Consider the following 10,842-nt stretch of genomic DNA (forward strand, 5'->3'; position numbering starts at 1 on the left):
TGAAATCGACATGGCAACAGACAGAGGCTGAAATCTGACTGGACCCCCCCAAAAAAATTGATCATCAAAAGCTGCTACAAAATGAATGGAATAGATTGTTAAAAATGAATTTATTCAATCTCATGGCGCAACCATTAGAATTTAATTTGTAAATGGCGAGGAATCAACACCTACTTTTGAAAACGTTATGATGTTTTTTTTACATCACAAAAACCCAGCATTTGAACAAGGGGGGTGTAGACCTTTTTCATGCACTGCTCTCATGCAAAAAAAATAAATACGTTTCCTTTAAATTGGGTTCTTGTCAGAGAGTAGAAAAGCCCACAGAGGAGCTTTTGTTCTGCCTGCTGACAGCTCAGGCTGGGAGAGTCGGATTGTTTTGGTACGATGTCAGAACAAACAGAGAATTCCTCTCGGGCTACGCCTTCCTCTGCTCTCTAATGCCGTTCGACTGGTTTCCCATGACAAACACGACGTGACAGCGGTTGGGATGCCCCACCCCGTCCGCGAGGGTTCGCGAGTCGACATGCGCCGGCATCTGGAGCTGGCGGGCCTGGGTCTGGCCCTCTCTGGGTGGCTCTGCGCCATCTTGACCCGCTGCATGGCCTTTTGGACGGTCAGTGGCAATCTAGACAATTCCTCAGCCACGCTACCGGCCTACTGGGATGGGGTGTGGCTGGAATGGGACCACTGGGACTTGGCCCACAAAGGGCAGCTGCACTGCTCATTCTACCAGTCACTCATGTCCCTCTCCGGGAGTTTCCGAACATGGAGGGCCCTCATCATGGCCGCGGTGGGCGCAGGTGCTTTTGCCACCTTGGTGGGTGCGGCCGGAGCTGGGTGGTTCCCCAAGCGGGGGCAGGTTAAAGTGTTCTCCGGGGCCACATACATTTTATCAGGGATCCTCATTCTGATTCCTATCGCTTGGACCTGCCACCACACCAGCCATCGGTTGGAGGGAGCCTTGCACCTGAGGAGGGACTGGGGACCGGCGTTGTATTTGGGGTGGATCTCCTTTGCGCTGACGATAACTGGGGGGACCCTTCTCACCACGTTGTGTCCCACCGCCTCCGAGGGACCGGCCCTGGCCGTGGAGGATTCGAGGCCGCGTCATCAGGAGGAAGCGACGCACCCACTCAATAGGATCAACAGGGCCACCTTCACCCACAGCCAGTACCAACATGGGTCCGTTCCCATCTGATGTGGGGTACCCAACCATTCGTTTTGGACAGAGCTGGACGTCATTTGTCACAGGTGAGCTGATTTTGTACAGTAAACCATGTTTGATTCGTTTTTAGTCCGACCCGCAATAGGTGAAAATCTCAAATCATCTTTCCCCATTAGAATGACTGGAAATGTCATCAATCCGTTCCAGGCACACAACAAAATTCAAGAAAAATATTTGTTACATGTTTTACCATAAGAGAAATGGCACTTTTTAATATTGTAGTATACTTCCTAAACACATGTAATAACATCATTGAATAGAATGTCATCTCAGTAAGATGCAGTCATATTAGTCATTCGCTGTATATTATTCGTCAACATATGTTGTTTTACCCTTTGTGCTCAAACATTCGTTGCTTAAAAGATTAAAACACTGTATGTCAGTGTTTTATTCGATTTTTCACCAATGGTCTTTAGCATTGTATGTTAGCATTAAGCTAAACAGACTGTTGTTTTAAACTATCAATGTGTAATTCTTAGTTTTCTGTTCCATTTGACAGTTATCTTCAACAGAGTGGCAGGAAAAAACTTGAAGCCATTTTCCAAGAGCAAAGCAAACAATTGTTTTGTTTTTGTTTTTTTAATTTTTATTTTGGGGCAATCAACAACTTGCACCTTGAAAAACCCGTTAGGTCCCATCATGAAAAAGTATCTTATAGCACCATTGTGAGGGGGATAAAAAAATCCAAAACACTCACCTAATTGGTAATCCAATCGGTTTTCTTCAGTATCCTCATTAGTCATGGGTAAATTGGTTACCTTTGCCATCTGAGTTTAATTTTTTGTTTTGTTTACAGAATTTTTTTCTCACTAAATAGAAATTCAAATTCAATTAATAATGTACAGAGCAACAAGCGTCCATACTTACTTTTACGCCGAGTCATCAGTGAACCTAACGTGTGTTTTTGCAACCCCATGCAGGAGGGCCTGAGCTGAGATTTGAACGCAGACCATGTCGACAATGAGGCAGCGGTCCAACTATGAGCGCACGGTGGTGCCCACCCACCACAACACATACAACTCGAGCCCATTTGCACTTATCCTATACTGTCAGGGAGACAAGTGAGCCGGACTCCAGCCCATGTTTTTTTTTTGTTCCATAACAAAAATGTCAAATTAATGAACCAATCCTCTAAAAAAAAGTTGGGTCAAAAATAATGCAATTATGGGTCAAAAAGGGACCAACTTCGACATGGGTCAATCCAACCATTATTTTTAAACAAATATTTTATTTGGGGGGCTGTTTTGAGGAAAAAAATAATTGGGTTGAATTGACCCAAATAGCAGTTGATCCCTTTTGACCCATAATTGGGTTATTTTTGACCCGCCTGCCTTTAGAGTATTACATGATGATTTGGCAATGTTGGCAGAAGTCTTGAAATACAAAGAGAAAATCCAGGCAAGCATGCAGAGAAGATGCAAACCCGACGCCAATTTCAAACCACGAACTGTGAAGCAAACATGCAACCCAGTTGGGTACTAATACTGTATGAAATTACAATTTAAGTCAATAATTTGCGTCATTTTTGATTGCAGGAATACTGCAGAGAGCATTCTATGTGCCATATTACTGGAACGTGTACAGGATAGAGTATGTATGAAGAGTACAAAGACAATAAGGTGTCACTCTTAAAACTACTCGGTCAAAATGAACTCAAATCGGGTTAACCAGCTAACCCAGTGCTGAGTCCAAATAAATCAAGCCAATTCTGAGTTATTTATACCCAGTGCATTGGGTTGAGGATTTGAGGGGGTGAAAACTATGCACTGTCGAGTTAAAGCTAGCAAGAGACGGGTTATCACGTTATCTGTGTAGCCGTGGTTAAAAATACTAATTTGACTACCAATGTTTTTAAGAAGCATGTCAGGCGTCGCCACAATTCACTCGCATGTTGCTTCAGCTCTTCAGTCCAATGTGCAGGGTCAACATAACCCAATCTGCTCACAATCCACAGCTACCCAGCAAGTGGGTTAGAAAAACAACCCGCTATTGTTTCAGTGTGTGTAAGAGCAGACTTAGTGACTGTAATTTGGGTATACCGGTACATTTATTTTTCTCTCAAGTTTACATTCATTATTGAACATTCAAGTCAATTTCTCCTCCATTATTTTGTTTGTTGACCCCCTGGAGACCATACCAGTATCTCTTACATGAAGCAAAAAAAAAAAAACCACATCACCAAACAGAATGTTATTTCATTCTAAAGACTGTATGAAAGAGGTTGTGATGTCATTCATTGTGGGCATTGTGAGAAACTACGTTAACTTTTGGCTTGAACTTGAATAAAAAAGGAGGGTTGTTATGAAAGATGTCTTTGCATCAGAGCAGACTCCTCATGCATTAGTATTAGTTAATACGTTTTCTTGTAATATTACGTTTCCTCTTAAAATGACCTTTTTGTCACATTCCAAGTTTCCTGGTATTTCTCACGAAAAATTGACATATCACTTTATCGTTGTAATTTCTTTCCATATAATGTATGACTTCTTTCCAAACATCACAACTTAATTCTTGTAAAATTGACTTGGTCTCATCTTAATCTGAAGCATATTTGTACAATTGTGTTTTTGTGCGGAGTGTATAATTTGTTAGTCTTTTTTGTTTTAACAGACTTGGCCAATAAAGCATTCCGATTCTTAACCTGTTAACATTGCGAGCAACGACTTTTCACTTGTTCTTGCTCAAAAAGAAAGTGACATTGTGAAATAGGAATTTGCATTTTACATGTACCCGTAAAACACATAAATAAAAGAAAAAGTGCTGCCAAGCAGAGATTCCCAAAGAGTATGCTAATAGCATAGAGGGGAAACAACGAAAAGATGAGTGTTTATTGAAACTGAATTCGTGCCGAGCTTCTTTTTAAAATGATGGAAGAGGTTCCCTAGAGCTTCTCGTCACCCTCCTCAACGTCCTTCAGATTGATGACCTCCACCAAGCCTCGGCCTTTGGTCTCGCAGCGGACCAGCTCGCCCAGCTCTCTATAGCAGCCCGGATCTACCAGACACATCTAAAAAATAATAATAATAAAAATAAAGGACAAAAGTTCACATTGCCCTTAGTAAGAAGGTGGGGGTGGCGTGCGACTGCCAACTTACAATTTCCAGGTTCTCCTCAAAATCTTCGCTCTCTACGACCTGCAGGAGCGGTTTGAGCTTCTCCTTCAGCCGTTTGGCGTCTTTGCCCGGCAGCAGAAGCCGCAGCCTCATGTGAGCCCGCTGGATCTGCATTGTTTCCTTCAGCTGCCGGATCACCTCCAGAGCCTATTCGACGACGACTGTTAATTATGCACCCGCCGTCAAATTTAACTTCAGGCTTGTAAGATTCCGCTTTTTTTGAAAACTCTGATGAAGCTCTTATAAAAGTTATTATAATGTTAAAAGTGTAAAATCAAAAACATTCACAAAATGGTTAGTTTATTCATGAGTTTTTTTTCTTGTTATATTACGACTCTCAATAAACTCGACTCGTAAAATTGTGACTCTCAAAACGTATTTCTCCTAATTTTAGCACTTCATTCCCCATTATAATGCAACCGTTGAACTGGAATTCCGCTTGAATTTTGTAAAATTATGAATTTGAAACTCATTGAAACTTTGCAATTACAATTGTGGCTTCATTCTCGTGATTCTCTAATTTTATACGGGTGGTGGTAGTTTTTTTTTTCCTGAGCGAGTACGGGGCATCCCATGCCACAAAGGCACCGGCCATGAGTCTTCACCTGCTGCTTTGTGCTCTTGTTGGCCTTGACTGAGTAGTGGATGTCCTTCATGCCGCGCTCGATCAGGCTGACCGTGTACGGCCTCTTGGTGTCAGGGTTGACGCACTTTTCGGCCACAATGGTGGCAATGTCCCTGAACATGGTCTCCAGCTGACTCTGCCGCTCTTTGTCAGATACCTGGAGCTCACCTTTGGCTAGGATCTGTCCGGACGCAACATAAAGGAAAGCGGTCAGAATTACCGGTATGTGCATAGATGCCTTATTTTCGAGTGCAAATGGAAATATTACACTGGAGATTGTTACTGGACCTGTTTGCAGATTTCGGTTAGGTCATCTGTGCCAAAAGCTTTGCATAAGTCGTCCTTTTTGGCCACCTGGCCTTTGGAGACATTGACAAAAACAGAGTTTGTCTGCAAAACTTCATCCAAATCTTTCTCTCTGCAGACAAAAAAACAAACCAGTGACAGCTTTCTGTTTGACATACAGCTCGTTTGTTATGAGCCTCAGCTCAATAAAGTTTGGGAATTAACAACATTTAGGATACATACGAGAATGTATTAAGACAACAACATTGACGAAGGGAGAGGGGATATATATGCAGGACTGTTCAATATCAAAATTTGACAATTTACTTACGCTCCGGAGCGCCAGTTGAGAACTTTATTCTTATAACAAGCGATTTCAAATCGCTTGCCTGCTTTCTTCATCCGCACCACCGCCACATTTGTCAGTCGGATTTGGTTGGTCGGTGTGAAAATAGACATTTTCACGTCTATCTACTAGTTTTGTTGAGAATGACAGTATGTTGTCAAAAAGCTTGCCTTTGCGTCGCACCTTTTCGTGTTACTATAACTAAAGTTCGTTAGGAACCAACAATGGCAAACAACAGTTCCGCTTCAAATGACAAACAATTTAGATGCAGTAAAAAAAAATCAACAAAACAAATCAACCAAAAAGCAACTAAATATTTTAGGAAATGATATGAATTGTTTTTGATAACAGCCAACAACAAAGTAGATGAAAAGTACAAATCCAGTCGCTGTTGACGTAGAGACCGTCAAGAAACAGTAACTGCGAACATAATTTCCGTGCGTGATGAAATTATTTTCTTTACACAAACGTAGAAAATGCCGCATTTACATTAAAAAACATTATTTTCTAACATATTTTCTTAGAATAAAATTTATGATACGACTGGATTAGGTTTAAATTAGACAACAAAGTAGGTGAAAGGTAAAAGAAACTTTCAGTCAATTTGAATATAGAGGACGCTAGTGTACCAAAACGCCAGGACCAGCAAAACAAAAGAGAAGAAGAGTAAAGACGCTGCCTGCCTCGAAGGACCTGAAAGAGTTTCGGTGAGGCGCCTGTTTAAAATCTATCCACAGCTCACGTAATTTCACTTTTCCGTCGATCTGCAAAACGTCGCTTCCTCTAAAATCGTGTATGTCGAGGTTCTAGTTTGTTTTTCTGTCCATCCTGCTTTCGTCGTCTCGAGGGCGATGTTGTCACTCTTTGCCCGATCTGCTCTTACAACATGTAAGTCAGTCACCAATGCTCTGTTGCGTTATTAAACGTCACGTCTTGAGTCCACAACTAACCATTGTTGTGTTTTGATTGGCTAGTTTTGTTAGTTTTTTGTGTGTCTAAGTTGACTTTGATACCGAGTCTGTTGTAGTTATCAGTCCGTGTGTGCCTTCAATGTATCCCACATTGAATTTTGTCGTTGAGAATAGTAGTCAAAGCAAATAAAATGAAATAAAAATATGCAAAGGTATAACTGAAAAAGGCAGAGCAAATATTATTAATTTAAGCACGCCCATGATACATATAAAATATATAAATTTAATGCACCACCGTGCCCTGCTGACTCGCAATGCGAACGCCGCGTGACCAAACCCAGAAAACAGGTGAAGAGTGATGTTCGCAATGCGAATCCGTAGGCACTTTGACAGGTGGATAAATGCTTAATTGTTATGCAAAAGTACCGTGCTTAGACTAGTGGATGTACATGGATCATATTCTTGCAAATTACATTTTGGACTATAATGACAAGTACTGTACTCGGTTCGAGTACCATTTACTGTCATATAGCGCAGTTCAGTTGTATTTAACTTTGTTGTACATGTATTTAATAGTTAAGAACTGTTTGTTTTAAAACTAGTTTAGGTCTCATTTTTGTTTCACTATTAATGCATTATAATTGTATCATTATCTAAGTATAGTTGTTTTTCTTACTTTTCCTTAATAGACAGGGGATTCGGACCCTGCAGCCAAACAATTGTTCGGGCCATGTCGTCGTCCGGGGGTCCGACTGCCCCTTACACCACCCTGGCCATCAGCCACCCAGCACAGACGATTACGCATGTGGAGCTCCACCGTCCCAGCAAGCGCAATGCCATGAACAAAGCTTTCTGGAGGCACGAATCACATGAAAATATTTTCTAATAAATAAATGTTATATAGATATAGCATTATGTCTTTGACCATAATTGTGTCCTCCCTCAGTGAGATGGTGGATTGTTTTAACGAGATCTCGGGTGACCCCGACTGCAGAGTGGTGGTGGTCTTTGCTGCAGGGAAGGTCTTCACAGCAGGTACGACAAGTCTTGTGTCAAAGTTGCATATATTTGTGTGGATTTAGGAACAAATGTAATTCTCAGTTGTGTGCCTCTGTCGATGTGTTTATGTGCGTGCGTGCGTTCGTCCAGGTATTGACCTGATGGACATGGCCGGTGACTTGCTGCAGCCCAACGGCGACGACACTGCCCGGATTTCTTGGAACTTTAGAAAGAACATCACCAAATACCAGGACACCTTCTCAGTCATCGAGAGGGTCTGTCTCACATATGATTATGAAAATATTATTTTTCTTATTAGTGTGAATGGTTGTCAGCTAGGATAAGCTCGTGAGGATAAGTGAATCACATCATGGATGGATGGATGATAATTACTGATCTGTGAAATTTTCTTGCTCTAGTGCCCAAAGCCTGTTGTGGTGGCTATCCATGGAGCCTGTGTGGGAGGAGGTAGGAGGACATCATGATGTTTGAAGTTTGAAAACCTAATTAGTTAAAACTAGACAGATAAATACTTCATGTATCCAATGAGGGGACATTAAACTCAGAGGCATCAAAATTCACGTGTCGTATATACAGTAATGACTAATTGATTAATTGTACAATACACCCCAAATGAACATTGTTGGAAGCATCTGTTGATATGCCCAATATATATGCGTCGTAGTTCAAGAATGCGAGAGAAATCAACGGCATTAGAAGAATTAAAATGTTGTTGAGGGGAAAAATTGTTCACCCTTCAGTAGATATAATATGGCAGTGGTAAGACTGCACCAACTTCCTGGCTGACTCGCCATTTTTTTTAAACTTAAAGTAGTAAAATTGCTTTTGACAGAAGGTTGAGGTTGTCTATATCTCGATTTGACATCCAGCAGAGAAGACTTTAAAAGTAGTATATTTGTAAGGGTCCTATTTCACAATCTTCTTTTCTCTGGTTTAATTTTATGATGTCAAATTGGCGCGCAGAGCTCACATGACGGTCACATGTCCGTTTGGACTTCTGTTTGAGTTACTAAATGTGGTGATTGTTCTTAGAAAGGATGACCCAAGAAGGACACTCCACTTGAACACAAAATTCCCCCAAGTTAACAACCATAACAATCTTTTGAAGCAAAGCACCTTGAAGGAGGTAATAATTTGCTCATTCAAAAACTGAAATATTCTCTCAGGTGTGGACCTGATCACCGCCTGTGACATTCGCCTGTGCACCCAGGATGCCTGGTTCCAAGTCAAGGTATGTCGCGTGTAAATTAGTGATCATGATTATCATCTTCATGTAACATCTATTCCTCACTTGGCCACGCCCCTGAAAGGTGAACACATCCAACACATGAATCCTCTCATGTGCACAGGAATCACGATTGTGATCTGTGCAGTTCAAGTGAAAAACTGTCAAATCTTTTTCAGGAGCAAGGTAAAATTAAAATGTTGAACTAATGATTGCAGAAGTATGCGCACACAGCTTGGACGTGGCGTGTGTTTAAAGTTTAACCCCCCCCACGCCCTGACATATCAACAAAATAATTACAGTTCATAAAAAAAAATCCAAGTATTACGGCTATATAAAAGAGAAAATTACTTGTAATATATAGAAATTTGGTAGTCAATGGCCTTCTGGGAAAAAAAAATCAGAGGTGTTTAATAAATCTGTATAATGAGTTTCACTTTTTGAATTGAACAAAAATTGACCTCTTCTATCAAATTCTAATATAATGAGGTGAACCTGTATACAAGATGTCCCACAAAACGTGCTCGCCCCTAAACTGAATATTACTTATATTTTGGGGCGGGACTTTGGTGTTTCTTGCCATATTCCAATGAGTTACATTAATAACATTTATTTATTTATGGAAATATAATGGCATGAGGAAAACATGAGTCTAAACACAACAACAGTACTTCAAGTGTACAGTTGAGTATTTTTGAAGGCGATACCCTATATATGCTTACGGTTGTTGCCTTGGTTACTGTATTGCAGGAAGTGGACATCGGGCTGGCGGCAGATGTCGGAACGCTGCAGAGGCTCCCGAAAGTCATCGGTAGCCGCAGGTAAAGGGCTCACAATCACAAAATGAATGCGGTGAACCCCCGTTCATGGCAGAGGATACTTTCTGAAATACTCCACAGTAAAACAGGAGAACATTGTAATTAATGACATTTCACATCAATGCGTGTTTTCTCCAGCCTGGTGAACGATTTGGCTCTGACGGCAAGGAAGATGTACGCCGACGAGGCCCTGAACAGCGGACTGGTCAGGTAAACTGATTTCCGTAAACAATACGTTTTGGTACCCTTAAGACGGATATGGACAAAATGTTCAAGCAACTTTCCATAGTAATGAATGGAACTGGAATGTTTTTTTCTCTTTGGGTATCCAGCCGAGTGTTTGCAGACAAGGAGGCTATGATGGCGAGCGCGCTAGATATGGCCGGGGAGATGGCCGCCCGCAGCCCCGTGGCTGTGCAGGGCACCAAAGTCAACCTCATCTACTCCCGTGACCACAGTGTGGCTGAGGGACTCGACTACATGGTAAAGAAAACTTCACTCAGTCTGGCCTTCTGAAATGGATAGGTGGGCTGGTTCATTTATTGATGAGAAATTTAAAAAGGAGTGTGTGTATGTGTGGGGGGCAGGGGGGGAATGTTTTTTTTTTAATTGTCATTGGTAAAATGTTGTCAATATGGCTGATGAGCTATGTGTGTGTGTGTGTGTGTGTGTGTAAGCGTGCCCTAGAATTGTGACTTGACATCACATCCACTCTTGTTTCCAGGCCACATGGAACATGAGCATGCTTCAGACCGCAGACGTGATGAAATCCGCTCAGGCCTCAATGGAGAAGAAGAGTGTTAAGAGCATTGAGTTCTCCAAACTGTGAAGAGATTAGAACATCCACTGAACAAGCTCATTCGACCAGTGGTTCTCAAACTGGGGTCCGAGGGCTGTCTTGAGGGCTGTCCAAAGAGCCAACGTCACTGCTCATCTAAACCAAAAAAAAAAAAAAAGTGAATGTGTGAACTCATTCATGTGACCTTATGTTCATTTTTTTCAAATCATAGTATGTAAATGTTGCATAAATAAGCTGGAAAGTGCACTTCTGACAGCCGCCAAATTCAGTGGCCTGGCTTGACTATCAAGTCCATTTTTTACATTTGCTATCATTGTAAAATATGCATGTACTTGATTTGAATGTCTATATTAATCTAATAAATGCTGCTGAAAGTTCAAGGAGACACCATACAGTTTAAAACTCTTCCCAAATGTCTTAATCACATATCTGTGATTTACAGAATGAATGAAGCCTTGCGAGTTTTGCTTTT

At 41.4% G+C, this 10,842-nt stretch overlaps 3 protein-coding genes across 4 annotated transcripts; 2 read left to right on the forward strand and 1 right to left on the reverse strand.

Annotated features, from left to right (window-relative positions):
* Nucleotides 1–370: 370 nt before the first annotated feature.
* On the forward strand, nucleotides 371–3,647 carry LOC127608737 (claudin-4-like). Its single transcript, XM_052078072.1, has 2 exons — nucleotides 371–1,254; nucleotides 2,149–3,647. Exon 1 carries the CDS (start codon nucleotides 491–493, stop codon nucleotides 1,199–1,201), a length of 711 nt encoding a protein of 236 aa, XP_051934032.1. The 5' UTR covers nucleotides 371–490; the 3' UTR covers nucleotides 1,202–1,254; nucleotides 2,149–3,647.
* Nucleotides 3,648–4,038: 391 nt separating this feature from the next.
* On the reverse strand, nucleotides 4,039–6,019 carry sbds (SBDS ribosome maturation factor). Its single transcript, XM_052078071.1, has 5 exons — nucleotides 5,583–6,019; nucleotides 5,255–5,384; nucleotides 4,947–5,147; nucleotides 4,324–4,488; nucleotides 4,039–4,235 (listed from the first exon to the last, which is right to left on the reverse strand). The coding sequence occupies exons 1-5, from the start codon at nucleotides 5,708–5,710 to the stop codon at nucleotides 4,110–4,112; spliced, it is 750 nt and encodes a 249-aa protein (XP_051934031.1). The 5' UTR covers nucleotides 5,711–6,019; the 3' UTR covers nucleotides 4,039–4,109.
* Nucleotides 6,020–6,162: 143 nt separating this feature from the next.
* ech1 (enoyl CoA hydratase 1, peroxisomal) lies at nucleotides 6,163–10,750 on the forward strand. Of its 2 annotated transcripts, XM_052078061.1 has the most exons (11): nucleotides 6,186–6,304; nucleotides 6,445–6,485; nucleotides 7,198–7,366; nucleotides 7,455–7,543; nucleotides 7,658–7,782; nucleotides 7,927–7,975; nucleotides 8,695–8,759; nucleotides 9,504–9,574; nucleotides 9,710–9,781; nucleotides 9,904–10,054; nucleotides 10,296–10,750. In XM_052078061.1, exons 2-11 carry the CDS (start codon nucleotides 6,449–6,451, stop codon nucleotides 10,398–10,400), a joined length of 933 nt encoding a protein of 310 aa, XP_051934021.1. In that variant the 5' UTR covers nucleotides 6,186–6,304; nucleotides 6,445–6,448; the 3' UTR covers nucleotides 10,401–10,750. The 2 variants fall into 2 exon arrangements, with proteins under 2 accessions (XP_051934022.1, XP_051934021.1); XM_052078062.1 differs by lacking the exon at nucleotides 6,445–6,485 and having other exon boundaries at nucleotides 6,163–6,304.
* Nucleotides 10,751–10,842: the final 92 nt, after the last annotated feature.

The sequence above is a fragment of the Hippocampus zosterae genome, chromosome 10, assembly GCF_025434085.1.
Source record: "Hippocampus zosterae strain Florida chromosome 10, ASM2543408v3, whole genome shotgun sequence".
Classification (NCBI taxonomy): Eukaryota; Metazoa; Chordata; class Actinopteri; order Syngnathiformes; family Syngnathidae; genus Hippocampus; species Hippocampus zosterae.

What these genes read in the sequence shown, in the direction of transcription:
- LOC127608737 (XM_052078072.1), top strand. Translation starts at nt 491, where the DNA reads ATGCCCCACCCCGTCCGCGAGGGTTCGCGAGTCGACATGCGCCGGCAT.
- sbds (XM_052078071.1), bottom strand. Translation starts at nt 5,710, where the DNA reads ATGTCTATTTTCACACCGACCAACCAAATCCGACTGACAAATGTGGCG. An exon ending in CTCAACTGGCGCTCCGGAGC is followed by an intron (nt 5,385 to 5,582) that starts GTAAGTAAATTG and finishes TTTTGTCTGCAG; the next exon opens with AGAGAAAGATTTGGATGAAG. An exon ending in TTGAGGAGAACCTGGAAATT is followed by an intron (nt 4,236 to 4,323) that starts GTAAGTTGGCAG and finishes ATTATTTTTTAG; the next exon opens with ATGTGTCTGGTAGATCCGGG.
- ech1 (XM_052078061.1), top strand. Translation starts at nt 6,449, where the DNA reads ATGTTGTCACTCTTTGCCCGATCTGCTCTTACAACAT. An exon ending in TGGAGCCTGTGTGGGAGGAG is followed by an intron (nt 7,976 to 8,694) that starts GTAGGAGGACAT and finishes ATATTCTCTCAG; the next exon opens with GTGTGGACCTGATCACCGCC. An exon ending in CTGAGGGACTCGACTACATG is followed by an intron (nt 10,055 to 10,295) that starts GTAAAGAAAACT and finishes TCTTGTTTCCAG; the next exon opens with GCCACATGGAACATGAGCAT.